At 45.7% G+C, this 19,976-nt stretch overlaps 1 protein-coding gene across 2 annotated transcripts in view; it reads right to left on the bottom strand.

Annotated features, from left to right (window-relative positions):
• Positions 1 to 19,650, bottom strand: part of FIS1 (fission, mitochondrial 1) — an 88,285-nt gene extending 68,635 nt beyond the window's left edge. The window contains exon 1 of one of the 2 annotated variants that reach the window (XM_029580348.1): positions 19,510 to 19,650. In XM_029580348.1, the coding sequence (XP_029436208.1) occupies positions 19,510 to 19,554 (45 nt within the window). In that variant the 5' untranslated portion in view covers positions 19,555 to 19,650. The remainder of the gene's footprint in view (positions 1 to 19,509) is intronic. The other variant, XM_029580349.1, reaches the window with a different exon arrangement.
• Positions 19,651 to 19,976: the final 326 nt, after the last annotated feature.

Raw genomic sequence — 19,976 nt, 5'->3', positions numbered from 1 at the left:
CAAAGTTCCTCATGAGAGGCTTCTAGGAAAAGTAAAAAGTAATGGGATAGGTGGCGATGTCCTTTCGTGGATTGCAAACTGGCTAAAAGACAGGAAACAGAGAGTAGGATTAAATGGGCAATTTTCTCAGTGGAAGAGAGTGGACAGTGGAGTGCCTCAGGGATCTGTATTGGGACCCTTACTGTTCAAAATGGGGCGGATTTTCATACTCCGCGAATAGGCCTACTTTTGTTTGCGCTCCAGGCGCAAACAAAAGTATGCTGGATTTTAGTAGATACGCGCGGAGCCGCGCTTATCTGCTAAAAACCTGGATCGGCGCGCGCAAGGCTATCGATTTTGTATAGCCGGCGCGCGCCGAGCCGCACAGCCTACCCCCGTTCCCTCCGAGGCCGCTCCGATTTCGAAGCGGCCTCGGAGGGAACTTCCTTTTGCCCTCCCCTCACCTTCCCCTCCCTTCCCCTTACCTAACCCACCCACCCACCCGGCCCTGTCTAAGCCCCCCCCTTACCTTTGTCGGGGGATTTACGCCTCCCAGAGGGAGGCGTAAATCCCCGCGCGTCAGCGGGCCTCCTGCGCGCTTGGGACGCGACCTGGGGGCGGGTCCGGAGGGCGCGGCCACGCCCCCAGGCCGCCCCGGGCCGTAGCCACGCCCCCGGGCCCGCCCCCGGAACGCTCCCGACATGCCCCGAAAATGCTGCGCGGTTCGGGCCCGCCCCCCGACACGCCCCCTCCGAAAACCCCGGGACTTACGCGAGTCCCGGGGCTCTGCGCACGCCGGTAGGCCTATGTAAAATAGGCTTACCGGCGCGCAGGGCCCTGCTCGCCTAAATCCGCCCGGTTTTGGGCGGATTTAGGCGAGCAGGGCTCTGAAAATCCGCCCCTATATTTATAAATGATCTGGAAAGAAATACGACGAGTGAGATAATCAAATTTGCAGATGACACAAAATTGTTCAGAGTAGTTAAATCACAAGCAGATTGTGATAAATTGCAGGGAGACTTTGTGAGACTGGAAAATTGGGCATCCAAATGGCAGATGAAATTTAATGTGGATAAGTGCAAGGTGATGCATATAGGGAAAAATAACCCATGCTATAATTACACGATGTTGGGTTCCATATTAGGTGCTACAACCCAAGAAAGAGATCTAGGTGTCATAGTGGATAACACATTGAAATCGTCGGTTCAGTGTGCTGCGGCAGTCAAAAAAGCAAACAGAATGTTGGGAATTATTAGAAAAGGAATGATGAATAAAACGGAAAATGTCATAATGCCTCTGTATCGCTCCATGGTGAGACCGCACCTTGAATACTGTGTACAATTCTGGTCGCCGCATCTCAAAAAAGATATAATTGCGATGGAGAAGGTACAGAGAAGGGCTACCAAAATGATAAGGGGAATGGAACAACTCCCCTATGAGGAAAGACTAAAGAGGTTAGGACTTTTCAGCTTGGAGAAGACACGACTGAGGGGGGATATGATAGAGGTGTTTAAAATCATGAGAGGTCTAGAACGGGTAGATGTGAATCGGTTATTTACTCTTTCGGATAGTAGAAAGACTAGGGGGCACTCCATGAAGTTAGCATGGGGCACATTTAAAACTAATCGGAGAAAGTTCTTTTTTACTCAACGCACACTTAAACTCTGGAATTTGTTGCCAGAGAATGTGGTTCGTGCAGTTAGTATAGCTGTGTTTAAAAAAGGATTGGATAAGTTCTTGGAGGAGAAGTCCATTATCTGCTATTAAGTTCACTTAGAGAATAGCCACTGCCATTAGCAATGGTTACATGGAATAGACTTAGTTTTTGGGTACTTGCCAGGTTCTTATGGCCTGGATTGGCCACTGTTGGAAACAGGATGCTGGGCTTGATGGACCCTTGGTCTGACCCAGTATGGCATTTTCTTATGTTTCTTATGTTTCCTGAAAATGGAAGAGTGGTTTTATCCTTTTCAATACTTGGAGTTTGTGAAAGCAGTCCTTCGTGGTGCGGTTTTCAAAAGCTTTCAGGTTCATTTTATTGTCAATTATGGCTCCTAGGTCTCTGACTTGAGAAGATAAAGGGATGTTTGATGAGTGGCTGGAATAGTTATTGTTTTCTGGTGCAATAAGTATTAGTTCGCTTTTTGAGGCGTTTAGAATGAGATTCAGGCTGGAGAGTAGGTCATTGATTTTTGTTCTGCAAGATTCCCAATATTCGAGGGTTTTGGCGAGGGATTCTTTGAGAGGAATTACTATCTGAACATCATCTGCATAGATAAGGTGTTTGAGTTTAAGATCTGTTAGGAGCTGGCACAACAGGAGTAGGTATATGTTGAACAAGGTGGGTGATAAGGAGGATCCCTGTGGGACTCCTATAGGTGCGTCATGACGGGAGGATTCTTTATTGTGGATTTTCACTTTGTAGCCTCTGTTGTTGAGGAAAGTTTTGAGCCATGTAAGGGCAGTACCTGCAATTCCAATGGATGTGAGTTGGTTTATGAGGCTTGCGTGGTTAACGATATCGAAGGCGGCTGAGAGGTCCAACAGGATCAGTAGGAATGAATGACCTTTGTCAAGACCCAGGATCAGGTAGTCTGTCAGTGATACCAGGAGGGATTCTGTGCTGGACGCTTTGCGGAATCCATATTGTGAGGGGAAGAGGATTTTGTTGTCTTCGAGGTAATCTGAGATTTGCGTGTTGACTAATTTTTCCATAATCTTAGCTATGAATGGTAGGTTGGCGATTGGACGGAAGTTGTTCATGTTAATGAAGCTATTTGCTATACCCCCTTATGTAAAAAATAACCATGCAAATGATGTGCACATTTTAACCCCCAAAACAAAACGTCAGCCCCAGGGCTAGCGTTAAGTTTTGAGGAGCCCCAAAAGTTTAACAAAAAAGCAGAAAATATTGCTTTTCAGAAAGCAGCAACATGAAAAAAAAATTTAAAAAAAAGGTGTCTTGATAGTGTGCAAGTTAGGAAAATGAATGATCAATTTCCGAGAGTCCATTTTCCTAACCCATGGCTGTGCACAGGTTAGGAAGAGTTCGTAAAATTGAGCATCCATTTTTTAACCTGCACATAGCCACTTCTCCTGGGCATCCGCCCGATCCCGAGGAGGTGCTAGGGACACACAATTTCCCCTAGTGCTTACTTTGTAACGCAGCGGCTCATTAGCCTACTGCACTGCGTGCCTGGGAGAGGTGGATGGGTGCGCTTTAGGGAAGCAGGAGGTCAATCATGAGCGCCTGTTTTTCCTGCTAGATATTGCATCGGCCTGTTTGTGCCTATGTGGACAACTAGATTCATAGTGGACAACATAGTGGACAACTAGATTCATCAGATTCATAGTGGACAACTATGAATCTGATCCCATCAGTCTTCCCCAAGGTGTGCCCCAAGGTTCTTCACTCTCCTCGACGCTATTTAATATATACATGATTCCCCTTACCACGCTTCTCACTAACCTGCACATCAAGCATTTTATTTATGCTGACGATGTGCAACTCATCTTCCCTTTCTCTGACTCTATCCAAACTGCTTTACAAAACTGGGAATCCTGTCTTTCCTCCATCAACCAACTCCTAAAGGACATGCACCTAGCTCTAAATTCCAACAAGACTGAGCTATTAATCATATCTAATAGGCAACCGCTCCCAGACATCCCACTTGCTTACTCGTCTACCAATTTCCCATCACACACTCGTAATTTAGGAGTCATTATTGATAATCACCTTTCTTTTAAACCATTCATTAAATCCATCATAAAGGATTGCTATTTTAAGCTACAAACGATAAAGAAACTCAGACCCCTATTAAACTTCACTGATTTCCGTACAGTACTCCAGTCTATTATTTTATCGAAAATTGACTATTGCAATGCACTCTTCCTTGGCATTCCCGCAACACACACTAAGCCATTACAACTCCTACAAAATGCCGCCGCTCGGATACTGTCAAACACAAAGAAAAGAGATCACATCACTCCCACACTTATCGAACTACACTGGCTCCCTATACAGTCACGAATTCTATATAAAACACTATCTATCATACACAAGAGTCTATTAAATTCCAACCTCAACTGGCTTAATCCCCCCCTCCTACCTCGCACCTCCAAGAGACCTACCCGCCCAGCCCTCCAAGGAACACTTCGTGCCCAATCTATCAAATCTTTTAAACTCTCCTCTACTATAAACAGAGCCTTTTCTCTTGCCGGCCCCACCATATGGAACTCCCTGCCCCATGATATTCGCATGGAGACATATACCCCCACTTTCAAAAAGAAACTTAAAACCTGGCTCTTTCAACAAGCCTACCCCATGTCACCCCCTATTACATAAAACCCCCCTGTGAATTTTACAATGTTATTTTGTTATGAACGCCTTATGTCCGCTGATTTTGTACTGTGCACTCTCATGTATATAGTTATAGTTACAGTTCTATTGCATTGCATCTACCCATTGATGTTTGTTATATGTAAGGGCTCCTCCCAAAAGTTAATTGTATTTTTCCTAGTTCACTAAGTTATCTGTTACATGTAAGGGCCCCGCCCAAAAGTTTTTGTTTATTGTGAACCGATGCGATGTGCGAACGGATATCGGTATAAAAGAGATAATAAATAAATAAATAAATAAATATGGGAAAAATCCTTAGGGGTAGATTTTATAAATTTCCGCACGCGCGAACAAAAGTACGCTGGATTTTATAAGATACGCACGTAGCCGCGCGTATCTTATAAAATCCGGGGTCGGCGCGCGCAAGGGGGTGCACATTTGTGCAACCTGCGCGCGCCGAGCCCAGCACGAGCTGCCTGTTCCCTCCGAGGCCGCTCTGAAATCGGAGCGGCCTCGGAGGGAACTTTCCTTCCGCCTCCCCTCACCTTCCCCTACCTAACCCACCCCCCCGGCTCTATCTACCCCCCCCCCCACACCTTTGTTGGCAGATTTACGCCTGCGGAAAGCAGGCAAAAATCTGCGCGTGCCAGCGGGCTGCTGGCACGCCATCACTCAACCCGGGGGCTGTTCCGGAGGCCTCGACCATGCCCCCGGGCCGGCACCACGCCCCCGGGCCCGCCCCCGAAACGCCGCATCACTCGCGGCACGCCCCCAACACGCCCCTCCATGCAAGCCCCGGGACTTGCTCGCAACACCGAGCCTATGCAAAATAGGCTCGGCGCGCGGAGGGGTTTGGGGTAGATTTTTGGGGGGTACGCGCGTATCGTACGTGCATACCCCTTTGAAAATCTACCCCTTAGTGAATCAGGTACTTCAATTGTCAGCCCTCTGGGGACAGAGAAATACCCACAGTACCTGAATGTAATTCGTTTTGAAGCACCTGAAAAAGCAGAATATAAATCAAATAAAACATTGCGATTAGAAACGCTTAAACACGGAATGTTGGGATTACTACCTGATAATCCCCTTTTCCTTAGTGTAGACAGATGGACTCAGAACAAATGGGATAGTATCCGCATGCTAGCAGTTGGAGACGGATCTGACGTCAGCACGGGGGTGTATATATCCCCACAGGAAGCGTAGCTATTCAGTAATCTTCCTTGCAAAAGCTGTTATAGATGTGTGTACTGACGCTCAGTTAAAAAGTGAAACAGGATTCCCCTGACCGATTGATAGTAGCTGGAGACCGCCAGCATTCCCAACCGGAAGGCGTGGACACCTGGTAGACTGTACGCTCTTATGGAAACAGATGACATGGCTTACCTTGAATCGGTGATACCCATGTACGCAGGCAGCTGGGCGGGATGCTGAGTCCATCTGTCTACACTAAGGAAAAGGGGATTATCAGGTAGTAATCCCAACATTTCCTGGCGTGTAGCCAGATGGACTCAGAACAAATGGGATGTACAAAAGCTTTACTCCCAGCCTGGGCGGGAGGCTGCCTGAGGCCCATGTAGTACCGCCCTCGCAAATGCCGAGTCCTCCCTGGCCTGGACATCCAGCCGATAGAACCTGGAGAAGGTATGGAGGGAGGACCACGTCGCCGCTTTACAGATTTCCGCAGGCGATAGCATCCTGGATTCTGCCCAAGATGCTGCTTGTGCTCTGGTAGAATGAGCCTTGACTTGTAGAGGCGGAGACTTCCCAGCCTCTACGTACGCTGCTCTGACAACTTCTTTAATCCAGCGGGCGATGGTGGGCCGAGAGGCCGCTTCACCTAGCTTCTTCCCGCTGTACAGGACGAACAGATGGTCCGTCTTTCGTAGGTCTTGTGTAAGTTCCAAATATCTGGGCAGCAATCTGCCAATGTCGAGATGGCGTAATAAACGCCCTTCTTCAGATTTCTTCAGACCCGCCGTGGTAGGCAAGGATATGGTTTGATTAAGATGAAACTGTGAAACCACTTTAGGTAGAAAGGAGGGAACCGTACGAAGATGGATAGCCTCCGGAGTGATTCTGAGAAAGGGATCACGGCAGGATAATGCTTGCAGCTCTGAGATGCGGCGGGCTGAACATACAGCCAGCAAGAACACCATCTTCAAGGTTAGAGAACGAAGAGACAGGCCCCGAAGGGGTCTGAAGGTGGATCCCACGAGGAAATCCAAAACAAGGTTGAGGTTCCACAAAGGCACAGGCCACTTTAGTGGTGGCCGAATATGCTTGACCCCCTGCAGGAAGCGAGAAACATCCGGGTGCTTGGCGATGGTCTTGCCATCCCTCCTGGGACCATAGCAAGACAGCGCAGCCACCTGAACCTTGATGGAGCTGAGGGAGAGACCCTTCTGAAGTCCATCCTGCAGGAAATCCAACACAATAGGGATTGTGGTTGCATGTGGATTGGTGCCGTGAGTGTCGCACCATGCTTCAAATACTCTCCAGATCCAGATGTATGTGAGGGATGTGGAAAACTTGCGAGCTCGGAGGAGGGTATCAATCACGGGCTCAGAGTAACCCCTCTTCTTTAATCTAGCCCTCTCAAGGGCCATACCGTAAGAGAGAATTGAGCCGGATCCTCGTGAAGAATGGGACCTTGATGTAGAAGGTCCCGGAGAGGAGGCAGGGGAAGGGGCTCCCCTGCCAGTAGTCTTCTCATGTCCGCGTACCAGGGTCTTCTTGGCCAGTCTGGAGCCACTAGAAGAACTAGGCCCTGGTGTCTCTGAATCTTGCGGATGACAGCGCCTAGCAGAGGCCACGGAGGAAAGGCGTACAGTAGGGTCCCTGGAGGCCATGGCTGAACCAGGGCATCGATTCCGTGTGAGCACGGGTCGCGCTTGCGGCTGAAGTATCTGAGTACTTGAGCGTTGGACTTGTCCGCCAGTAAATCCATGTAGTCTTGGAAAGCACGCTCAACTAGCGTGCAGGCACTCCAAACTGCTTTGGAGACGGAAATTACTGAATAGCTACGCTTCCTGTGGGGATATATACACCCCCGTGCTGACGTCAGATCCTTCTCCAACTGCTAGCACGCGGATACTATCCCATTTGTTCTGAGTCCATCTGGCTACACGCCAGGAAATCACTTTTACTCTCGTTAACAGACAACATCCTGATGGGCCTAGACAAAGGCCAATCCTACCTTCTGGCCCTTCTCAACATCTCCGCAGCGTTCGACACCATGCAATCCTCATCAACCGTCTGGCGGAAATCGGCATCACAGGCTCAGCACTCAATTGGTTCAAATCTTTCCTCAACAATAGGAACTACAAGGTGAGAATAAATGACAAAGAATCCCAGCCCATCCCTTCCAATCATGGCGTACCCCAGGGTTCCTCGCTATCCCCCACACTGTTTAATATCTATCTATCTGCTTCCCCTATGCCAGCTACTAGAAAGTCTTAACCTAATTCACTTTATATACGCTGACGATGTGCAGGATCCTAATCCCTATCACCGATCCCACCTCCAGCACCCTGAACTTCTGGAACAACTGCCTTCTTTCCATCAATCGTCTACTCGCAAGTCTCAATCTGGTTCTTAACACTTCCAAAACAGAACTACTATTCGTCTCTCCGAATGACAATAACCCCCTTATCAGTAACCCACTCTCACCATTAGTAAACCAGGTGAGAGACCTCGGAGCTACTCTTGACACCAGAATGAACCTCAAAAAGTTCATTAACACCACCACTAAGGAATGCTTCCACAAGCTACATGTTCTAAAACAGCTAAGACCCCTCCTACACTTTCACGATTACTGCTCAGTCCTACAAGCCATACTGTTTTCAAAGATGGATTACTGCAACGCGCTTCTTCTAGGCCTCCCATCCTCCTCAACCAAACCACTACAGATGCTTCAAAATGCCGCAGCCAGGATCCTTACAAACTCTTGCCGTAAGGACAACATCACACCAATCCTTACAAACTTACACTGGTTACCCATCAGTTATAGAATACTGTTCAAGACCCTGTCCATCATCCACAAAACCATCTACCATCAATCCACACTCCAACTCAAAATACCACTTGAACTTCACGCTTCAACAAGACCGATCAGATCGGCATACAAAGGATCTCTCCAAGCTCCCCCCAATAAATCTGCTAGTCACACCTCTATTCAGAAACGAGCCCGGTCCACTGCTGGACCATACCAATGGAATCTACTTCCCCCAGAACAATGCCCAAGTCTCTTATGTTGGGAGCAGAGTCACCATTAAGCAGAGCATTAAGAGTAAATATGAGAGATTGAGATTGTACACAATAAAGCTTAGGTGAAGAGTGAGATTCATGTTCTCATGGGATGCACAACACAGACAGTAACTAAAGCAAGATTCAACTTGCTCATGTAGTGAGTGCGAGTTCATGAAAGAGACCACTATGATCCAAAGTAGAAGAAAAAGTAAAAACAGAAAAAAACCAGCATTCTAAAAGTATAAACAAATAGTGAAGGAGGTGGAGGCCAATGAAATTTACCAGATAAAACAATTTGGAAAAAGGTACACTTCTAGTGTATCCCATTTCCTGTTTTTATGTTTATTTATTTATTTAAAAACTTTTCTATACCGTCGTTTAGCAATGTACCATCACAACGGTTTACATTTAGGCACGAAATAGGTTTGGTTTATACGTTATCCATAGTGTGCCAATATTTTATGGTTACATAGTTCAGTAATATACCCTAATTGAGAAGTGGGTTGGGGTTACCATTTATATGATTGTTGGGATAATCATGTATGTGTTTACTGTTTTTAATTTAATATTTAATTATGAGTAAAATAAAATAATCAATTTTTATTTTTATATATATAGGTGACTTTCAGCTGTGTTCATTTGTTGTTATTCAGCGCCTTCACTATGAAATGCTTTTTTGAAAAGCCAAGTTTTTAGGCTTTTTTTTGAAGAGTTTTAATTCTTTCATTAGTCTTAGCTCAAGTGGTAATGTGTTCCATAATAATGGTCCTGCCAAAGATAGTGCTCTCTCTCTAACTTGGGTCAACTTTGCTGTTTTGACTGAGGGTATGGTTAGCAGTGCTTTATTGGCCTACCTGAGATTTCTTTGAAGGACATGTAATCGTAGTGCAGTGTTTAGCCAGTCAGCATTTTTGTCATTTAGTAGTTTATGAATTGTGCATAGTGTTTTGAATTGCACTCTTTATTCTATTGGGAGCCATTGTAAATCCGCAAGTGTTTGGGTGATATGATCTCTTCTGCCTTTTCCAGTAAGTATTCTGGCAGCTGAGTTCTGTAGTATTTGCAGTGGCCTGATTGTGGTATATGGTAATCCTAGTAAAAGTGTGTTACAGTAGTCTGTGCTAGCAAATATTAGTGCTTGTAGTACTGTACGAAAGTGTTCTTGAGTTAACAAGGGTTTTAGTCTTCTAAGTACCATTAGTTTGGCATAGCCTTCTCTTACTTTTATTGATATGTGTTGCTTAAGGCTGAGTTCTGTGTCTATAATTATAATTATGTAATATTATTATAGATGGATTTTATTGTTAACCGCCTTGAACTCCTGACTAGGTGGTGTATAAATTATTTTAACTATATAAACAAAGGCAGGCATGTTTTCTAGTTTGCTTGCATTTTATGCTCCTGCTAATCATTGATGGCCCTGCTCTCCAATTACATCTCATACTTGTGTTTTTATTATATTAATTATTGTAATTAGTTTTTTACTAAAATATTTATTGTAATTTAATTTTATGATGTATTGATTTTATTATTTTATTTCTTGTAAACTGCAGTGATTGAATACAAAATGACAATATGCAAAAGCACATAAATAAAGAAATAAATATAGGGGCTAAGGCAGAAAACATTTTGGGTAGCAGGATGGTGAAATTATTCTTGCTCGATAATTTTCCTTGAGTTTTGCTAGACCAATGCATTACCTTTGAGATTTCCACGTTCTTTAGCTGCCAGAGACAGAATTCACACTCCCTTTGAGAGAGCCTGCAAATCCGAAATGCATCTGGACAAACAGAAGGCCAATTTTAACAAGAGATCCTTGAAATAAGCCCTCTTCTAGGGCTTGCAAGGTGCTCCTGCCAGGGCTTTAAGTACCAGATTAAGATACCATTGAAGGAAGATCAGCCTAAAAAGCGGCCGAATCTGCTTCATCCCTCTCAAAAAGCGCACCACATTTGAGGTGCGAAGCAACTGGGATGCCTTTAATGCAGCCCCTGAAGCGTGATATGGCTACCACCAGTTATGTCAGTGAATTGCCCAAGCCCTTCTGTAGAAAGTCAAGAATTCATAATGCATCCGCCATTCATAGGTAAATCATATTCTCTTGCAGCCTGCCTCAAATAACCTCCAGACCCTGACATAGGCCAAGGAGGTTGAGTTCTTGAATAACTTGAACATCGTGCCCACCAATACCTACGAGTATCCTGTTTCAACAGCCGTGCCTTCTCAAGGGCTAGGCCCTATGCCAAGATAGAGCAGGATCTCCCATTGGTATTGGGCCCTGAGTGAACCACTCAAATGACTGTGTTGCTTATTTTTTTTTTTTAGGCATACCACAATTTTAAAAATTGCTACGCAGCTCAATTCAATCTTTTGACAGGGCACTGCATTTCCTCCTCCAGGTTATTTACCACCACTAGGGAGTGTGCTACTGCAGGCCACCTACAGCTGCTGCTGGGTGCAGCCCAACAGAGGCCCCTCTCACTTGTCTGGCCACTCCCTTCTTTTAACTTAGCTTTATTCTTCCTCTTGGAATGGTAGAGGCTCAAGGGGAGGGAGCCATCTGGAGAAAGAGAACAGGAGAGATATATTGAGATGGGGGAGAGAACTCAAGCTCCAATAATTGTGGAAAGGCCAGGTCCCTCCAGATCCTCCACTCCCAAGGGAGAGGAGTCCTCCTAGGGGGGAATCCTCAGTCTCTCAGCAGCAGGGATATAAGCCCTAGGTGCCTACGACCAGGGAGAAGCCACTGGGAGGAAGCTGCTCTGTGAAAATCAACCCTAAGGGGCAGATTTTAAAAACTTGCGCGAACAAAAGTACGCTGGATTTTATAAGATACGCGCGTATCTTATAAAATCCGGGGTCGGCGCGCACAAGGGGGTGCACATTTGTGCAACATGCGCGCGCGGAGCCCAGCGCGCGCTGCCTGTTCCCTCCGAGGCCGCTCCGATTTCGGAGCGGCCTCGGAGGGAACTTTCTTTCGCCCTCCCCCCACCTTCCCCTCCCTTACCCACCCCCCCGGCCCTATCTAAACCCCCTCCTTACCTTTGTCGGCAAAGTTACGCCTGCTGAAAGCAGGCGTAACTTTGCGCGCGTCGGCCGGCTGCCCCACTCCGTGGTCCGGTCCCGGGGGCTGTTCCGGAGACCGCGGCCACGCCCCCGGAATGCCCCCGGGCCGAAACCACGCCCACGTCACCGCCCTCTAAATGCCATGCCCCGCCCCCTAAACGCCGCGTCATCCCGACACACCCCCCCGACACGCCCCCGATAGGAAGCCCCGGGACTTATGCGCGTCCCGGGGCTTTACGCGCGCCGGCGGCCTATACAAAATAGGCGCGCACGGGCCTTTGAAAATCTGCCCCTGAGAGTTTGCTATCTGAGGAGTTTCACACTCCCCCAGGCCAGGGCCACATCCTGATTCTGGGAATATCCGTTGAGTCTGTCTATCCTTGTTCGCAGTTGCAGGAGACAGAGACTATAGGCAAGGACATCCAACCATTCCCCCCTTTATGTAAAAAAGTGACTTCATAATGGGGGGAGGGTGACATCCATCTTTAGCAGCTGAGGAACGGGGAATCCCAAGGGTAATGAACTGGTCTAGCAGGAAGAAAGGGAAACCTAGAATTCAGAGTCTGATGCTTAAGAGAAGTGAAGTGATGTCAGCAGGGTCCATGCCGATGAGAGATTGGGGCAGCTGCCACTGGCTAGGCTAACGATAGAGTGAGGGAGTCACATTGGCTGCAGCCAGTAGTGTTCGGCAGAATCATGACTGCTGTTGCTGGATAGATGAGGGGAAAAACTGGAGGGAAGGGATGAAGCTGAGGAAGCATGTGTGCTTGGAGAGGAAACGTTGGGGGAGAAAAAGAGTGCAAGGGAGAAAGAAGGGCAAAGAAAAGCAAAACAAAAAGGAAAAGAAAGACAAAAACCAACAAAAATTTCCCTGGCACCCAAAACCTTTTAGCAGGTTCCTAACTTTTCTAAATACTTTTCTACCTGTTGGGAGATATTGCTCCAGTTGAACTTGGCAGAAGAGATGGTACCTCAATAAGAGATTCTCGCACCAAATTTCAGACAAAATGTCTTTATGGAAAGGCCCTGATACAGAGGTGGAGAAATCCCAGGTGCCTGGTTAACCACAGTTTCCTGGTTGGTGCCTTCTGGACTGCAGTCTGCACCAAGTGATGTTACTTCCTAGTAATGGGCCCTGGGGAGTAAAACATTCAGCACACACTGACGGCATGAGAGGCAGGCATGGGTGTGGGCCTAGAACACCAGAAGCAGCAGGTGGTACTGGCCTGATGCTCTGCCGCAGGGAGGAGGCATGGGCCATTAGGAGGAACAAATGCAGGCCCAGACTGCTGGAAGAAGCAAGCCATGGGACTAGTGCCAACAGGAGAAGTGAGTCTATGCCATTGGTATATTTATTAGTTTGCTTTGACTTATGGATCAGCTTTTCAACAACTGAAAGTGATTTACAATAATCAAATACATTAAATTATAAAAAAAAATTACAAATCAGTAACATACACAGACACCAATACTGATTTAAGAGTAATATGTTTGAGCCTATTAGAGAGGATTTGGTCAAACAGCTGACTAGTTAGAAATCTGAAAATCAAAATCAGATTACAGGCAGGGACTAAATCTTACAGGAGCCAAATATATTTCACCTTTTGGAGAAACCAAGACACAGCTGGATGGAAGACAAATATCTACCCAAGCCAATGTTCTCTGCAACAAACAATGCAGTTATCTGTACCTTCAGAGAATTAAGGGGTAACCCTTACTCAAGCCTCCTAAAGAAAATAAAAAATTGATGGCAACAAAGCTTTTTGGCAGACTCTTCTAATTGTATTCCAATCTTCAAAGATCCTCAAGATACATATAAGCCAATGACTCAGAAACCTTCTTCTTCAAGAGTATTCACAACCCCCCCTGGGAATACGCCTTCTTAACTAAACACACTCTCTCAAGCACAAAACCATAAGACAAAACTGAGATACAGTAGGTCTTAATGTACCACCAGTCCCTAGAAGAACAGAACCCAGGACAGAACCCCAGTGGATTCCTTTCCAACATCTCTACCAGATCTGCATACCAGGGGCACCTTGGTCGATCAGGAACCACTAAAATCTTCTGCACAATTCTGCCCACGAAGGGCCAAGATGGAAACACCTAGAGAAAGCCTCATACCTGCCACTGCTGAATCAGGACATCAAGCCCAGACCAAAGAGCAATGCCCAAAACTGGAAGTGAAGTCCCCAGTACCACAAAGTGAAGAACTTTCTGATGACCCTACCTTATTGGGAAATGAAGATACTCCTTCTTCAAATCCAAGGATGTGAGGAATTCCCTTTGCTGTACCGCTATCATAACTGTCTTCAAATCCAAAATAGAACAAAAAAAAACACTTGTTTTGGATCTATGAAATACATAGAATACCTTCCCAGATCTTTCTGGGATACAGGAACTGGGGCAATCGCCCCTAAGTAAAGGAGATGCTCAAGCACTAATGTTATGGCCAATTGCTTCTGAGTGGAATGACAAGGGGACCCCATAAATTCATCTGAAATAAGTCAAGTAGATTCCAAGGCATAGCCTTCTCTGACTACACTCAGACCTGAAGGAAGTTAAACCCTAACGTCTGCCTATTCCTGCACCAAAGACTGGATCTCAAACCTTCCTTATGAGCTTCAAATGCCTGCAACACTGGCAGAGTCTCCATCCTTACATCTTCACTTGTTACTTCTAGTTGGCGAGTGTCAGAAAATTTCCTTTGGGTTTACCCTCTGGCAACCTGGAAGTCTTAGACTCTTCCAAAGCCCTCACAAACTTCTTGAGATGTTCACCAAATAGATTCCTCTTAAAAGAAAACTTAGGCAGCTGTGTCTTGGATAGAGATACTGCCAGCTAGTTATGCAGCCACAACACTAGGCTGCTACATTAGAGACAATGTGTGGAGAAAAATGAAGAAATGGCAGAAATATTAAACAAGTATTTCAGTTCAATGTTCACTAAAGAAGAACCTGGAGAAAGACCTTTGCTGGTTGACAAGACCATGCATGGGGATGAACTCCGTTTATAGAAGAAAACGTATGGGAGGAGCTAAGCAAACTGAAAATACACAAGGCCATGGGGCCAGATGAGATACATCCCATGATACTGAGGGAGCTCAGAGATGTACTAGCGGGACCAGTGAAAGACCTGTTCAATAGATCCCTGGAAATGGGAGTAGTTCCGTGAGATTGGAGAAGAGCGGTGGTGGTCCTGCTTCACAAGAGTGGTAGCAAAAAGGAGGCTGGAAACTACAGGCTGGCTAGCCTCACCTCGGTAGTGGGAAAATTAATGGAGACTCTGCTGAAGGAAAGGATAGTGAGCTATCTAGAATACAGTGGGTTGCTGGACCCAAGGCAGCATGGATTCACCAGTGGAAGATCCTGTCAGAAAAATCGGATTAATGTTTTTGATTGGGTGACTAGAGCACTGGATCGAGGAAGAGCGCTCGATATGATTTACTTGGATTTCAGCAAAGCTTTTGATACATCCAGCACAGGAGGCTTGTAAATAAAATGAGAAGCTTGAGAGTGAGCGTCAAGGTAGTGGCGTGGATTACAAACTGGTTGACTGATAGGAGACAGCTTGTAATGGTAAATGGAACCTATTCTAAAGGGAGATCGGTGTTAAGTGGAGTGCCGCAGGAATCGGTTTTGGGATTGGTTCTGTTCAACGTCTTTGTGAACAACATTGTAGAAGGGATAGAAGGTAAAGTTTGTCATTTGCAGATGATACTAAGATCTGCAACAGAGTGGACAAGCCTGAAGGAGTAGAGAGATTGAAAAGTGATTTAAGAAAGCTTTGAAGAATGGGTGAAGATTTGGCAGTTGAGATTCAATGGCAAGAAGTGCGGTCATACATCTGGGATGCAGTAATCCAAAAGAGCTGTATGTGATTGGGGGGAAGGGGGGGATGAAAGACTGATGTGCATGGTCCAAGAGAGAGATCTTGGGGTAATAGTGTCTGGTGATCTCAAGATAGGGAGTCAATGTGACAATGCAATAGCTAAAGCCAAAATAATGCTGGGCTGCATAGAGAGGAATAACCAGTAAGAAAAAAAAAAAAAAAAAAAAAAAAGAGGTGATAATGTCCTTGTATAGGTCCTTGGTGAGGCCTCACCTGGAATATTGTGTTCATTTCTGAAGCCCGTATCTCAAAAAGGATAGAGACAGGATGGAGGTGGTCCAAAAAAGGGTGACCAAAATGGTGTGGGGTCTGTATTGGAAGACCTACAAGGAGATGCTGAAGGATCTGAATATGTATACCCGGGAAGAGAGGAGATGCAGGGGAAATAGGATACAGACCTTCAGATATCTAAAATGTTTTAATGAAGGATGAACTTTGAACCTTTTCCGTTGGAAAGAAAAACAATAGAACTAGGGGTAACAAAATGAAACTCCAGGGGGATGACTCAGAACCAACATCAGGAAATATGTCTTCACGGAGAGGGTAGTGGATCCCTGGAATGTCCTTCCGGAGGAAGTGAAGACTAAAACAGTCACAGAATTCAAAGGGGCATTGGAAAACAATGTGGATCTCTAAAGGCTGGGGGACAGAAATGAGAAAAGCATGCAGGGATGTAACTTGCTGGTGTGGCGGTTGCTACTCTTAGCAAAAGGCATGGAGATTATCACCCTTAATCAAAATGCCTTGATGCTTTTAATGAGACTGCTGCCAGACCCCACAAAGAATGAGCTATAACCTCTAAAATTAGCAATAAAAATAAACAGCAAGTAAAGTCTTATTTTAAATTGTTAGAACAATTCCTCAAATAATTGCACCTCAACCACCACAACCACTGCGGGGAAACAGTATCATGGGAACGGTGTCTATTAAAGCCCAATATTTTTTATATTTTTATTGCAAATAAAAATTTATTTTAGTTAATCTCTCATTTCGTTATGTTCAAAGCTACATAGCTCTTTTTGTAGGTGGGAAACTCTACCGACAACCCGACACTGGCAGCGTTTCGAGAGCGTGCTCAACTGCTCTCTGCTTCAGGGGAACTCACCATCTTCACCAAACAAATCCTTAAACAACTGCAACATTGATCCCTACTTTTACGGCAGGGGAAAATGGGGTACTGATATGCAGACATAAGGAGAAAAGCAAAGGACTGTGCTACAGCCAAGTCCATAAGCATAGGACGTCACGCAGTACTGTCTGAATTTTCAAGAAAGCTCATCACCCAATAAAAAATGTTGCTAGCTGTAATTTTTATGGGTTATTATAAGGCTTGGGGATAACTACACAGAGTGGCAGTTACTACCTTAAGAAGCTTGCTGAGCAGACTGGATGAGCCATCTGGTCCTTTTTCTGTTGTCATTTCTATGTATGTTTCTATGTTTCAGAAGTCTGGGAAATAGCAAGAGAGGCCCTTACTCTGTGCTTCCTCTTTCCCGAGGTTCCAAGATGATTGCTGTTTCTGCTGTAGCACCCAACATGCTGGCAGGAACAGCCTGACCATTTGACCTCGCCGATGCGCTCCTCCCACCCATACCAAAATCACTCGTGCCCGAGTCTCTCCCACTCAACTTTCACAAAATGTATTTCTCACCATGCTCCACACAGGGTGCATAGCAGGATCTTTTTCCTGTGCTCTACAAGAGCTCCCAAAGCTTTGCTTCACCTCTAGCAAATTCCTTGAAAAACAATTCATAGTCCATCTTTTTTATTTAACTTTAGTAATTTGCACAAGGAACCAAAATAGAAATAAAGAACCCAAAAATCCTATTCTTTTCTTTCTTGCAGGAAGGAGAGGCTGTGGAATAAGAGATCCAAAGGAGAAGAAGAAAAAGAAAAATAAGTAGAAAAGAGCAATTTCACAACCGAAGTTAGAAAATCTGTTCCAAAATGCAGCCCCTGGCAAAGGAAGCACACAACTTTCACCTCAGGAGCAGATGAGAGAGGGCATCACCCCAGGAATGTCCTTATCTATCAGTTTCTTCTCCTAGCCTAAAACCAGATTCAGACACAGAATAGGATGTTTGCCTACCATCTGTTTGAGACAGAAAATATTGTCAGGCTGAGGGCAGCATGAGACCCTATTAGGGTTGATGTCATAAAACTTTTGTTCTCTGTCTCCATCTCATGGTTGGTGAGCATAATTCATATGTCTGGACTAGTTTAGCTGGATAAAGAGGATGGGAAAATTAGTTGAGCCTTGTAGTCCTTGTGTATCTGTTTCTATATTTTAATTTCCTACAACTTTCTGAAGTAAAAAATATTTTATACACAACTGCAAGCAAAGCACTGAGGATAGGGTAGGTGTTGAGGAAAGGGTGTGGAAGAATAGGCTGAGAATAGACAGAGAAATGTGGAAAATGGACTGGAGTCAAGAGAGGTTTTGGGATAAAAAAAAAAGAGTATGAAAAAAAAAAGTGGTTAGTGCAGTTAATGTAGCTGGGTTCAAAAAAGGTTTGGATAAGTTCTTGGAGGAGAAGTCCATTAATGGCTATTAATCAAGTTTACTTAGGGAATAGCCAGTGCTATTAAGTGCATCAGTAGCATGGGATCTTCTTAGTGTTTGGGTAATTGCCAGGTTCTTGTGGCCTGGTTTTGGCCTCTGTTGGAAACAGGATGCTGGGCTTGATGGACCCTTGGACTGACCCAGCATGGCAATTTCTTATGTTCTTATTAGGACTACCACCTCTTTCACATACCATAACTAGAAACAATCCCCTCCTTCCAAATCCTCTCTTCACTCCTCTCACCGAGTCTGCCTCTTCCCAATGTTTACCTTTTCACTTTCCAACTCTACCCTTCCCTCCAAATCTTCTCCTTCCATTCTCATCACCTCATTGTAGTTTTCTGTCCCTCCACCATCAGCTCAATCACCTGTTGTCCTTTTACCCCAACATTCCTTTACTTGCTCTCAGTTTTGCCCCATCTGAATCTAAGCTCCTTCACTTCCTCAGGACTCTGTAACTCCCCCATAATTTGACATTCTTTCCCTCTCCCCATAGGTCAAATACCAGCAGACCTCATTCAAGTGTCCTCCCCTCAACTGGACTGTGTGTCCTTAAACCTTTTCTCTGCCTGATCCTCTAATTTTCCCCAGGCCCCTCTTACTCTGAATCACCATTTCTTCCTCCTCCCTCATCTAATCAGTCAACGTTTACCCTCCTCCCCTCCCCAGCAGCTCTGTACTCCAAACCTTCTTCAAAAGCTCCTCCTGGTGGTGCCTCTCCCACACAGTTCAGGGTTCCACTTTGAAATGCATAGTGCTCAGGCAAGAGAAATGGGCGAGCATCAAAGATGATGGCAAGAGAAACGTGTGAGAAGACGAATAGGAGCAGCGCTGAGAAGGCAGAAGTTGAGAAAAGACTTTTGTGGCAGGCCCTCTACCCAGGGTCCATAGATTTTGTAGGAATCTCACTTTTTCTCCGCTCCCACAATCGTTTCGGGACATGGAAAGGTGGAAGCTGCAAGCTCAGCTCAACCGGATGTTCGTAACTTGTAAACAAACTGCCCAAACAATAGATGTATCGGCGCAAAACTGGACAGCAAGCCGGTGGATTGGGTTATAGTCCAGCTCCATGTCTGTAGGAATAAACTAAACCGATCCTGGTTTTCCTATTGCATACAATGACATGTAATCGCTGTTCTAAAGAAATAAGACCTACATAGCTGATCCTGGTTTTCCACCTATTACATACAGTGACATGTAATCCCTATTCTAAAGAAATAAAACCTACATCAAGAGCAAAACCAGGACTAAGCCAGCCTCCCCCTGCAAACAGGGAGCTATCTCATAAAGGTAAGCGGATGGGAATCAAGGGCTAGGGGAAAGTTATGACAAATATTTATCAGTTGCAGATGTTAACAAGCAATCACGACTTTGAACAATCTTCCTCCCTTGGGCGCAACACTACTGCTTTTTATACACTCACCAGCAGATCCTCCACCGCCACTACCTCGCTCAGCACAGCCTCCATCTTCTGTCCCCACCCCCGGAAGCGCCGACTCCCAGCAGCCAATGCGCCATTCGGAAGCACTCACAAACCACGTGACATCCATTACCCTCCCCAACACCTGCTGCCACTGTTATTTCAGCCAGTTACCGGATGCAGGGGTAGAATAGAGGCGTTGTTGCGACGTTACCATGGCGATTCTATCAGCTGACGGAAAAAAGAAAATTGGGGCAGTCTCAGCGTTGCCGCTATGTGAATCATCGGCTGCTGGAAACGGAGCAAAGCGAGAGAGGGGGTGACGTCACTGCGTCAGCGACGGGGAAATCTGTGCGTTCCAAGATGCTTGTGCGCACGCAGACACAGCTGACCGTCGCCCTTGCAGCTATGCGATTATGGTGGCTGGTGGGAGGGCATCCTAGACCATCCTTTGCGCGTCCTATGCTCGG

The sequence above is a fragment of the Rhinatrema bivittatum genome, chromosome 16, assembly GCF_901001135.1.
Source record: "Rhinatrema bivittatum chromosome 16, aRhiBiv1.1, whole genome shotgun sequence".
Taxonomy (NCBI): domain Eukaryota; kingdom Metazoa; phylum Chordata; class Amphibia; order Gymnophiona; family Rhinatrematidae; genus Rhinatrema; species Rhinatrema bivittatum.
This window is presented reverse-complemented; position numbering and strand designations above follow the sequence as displayed.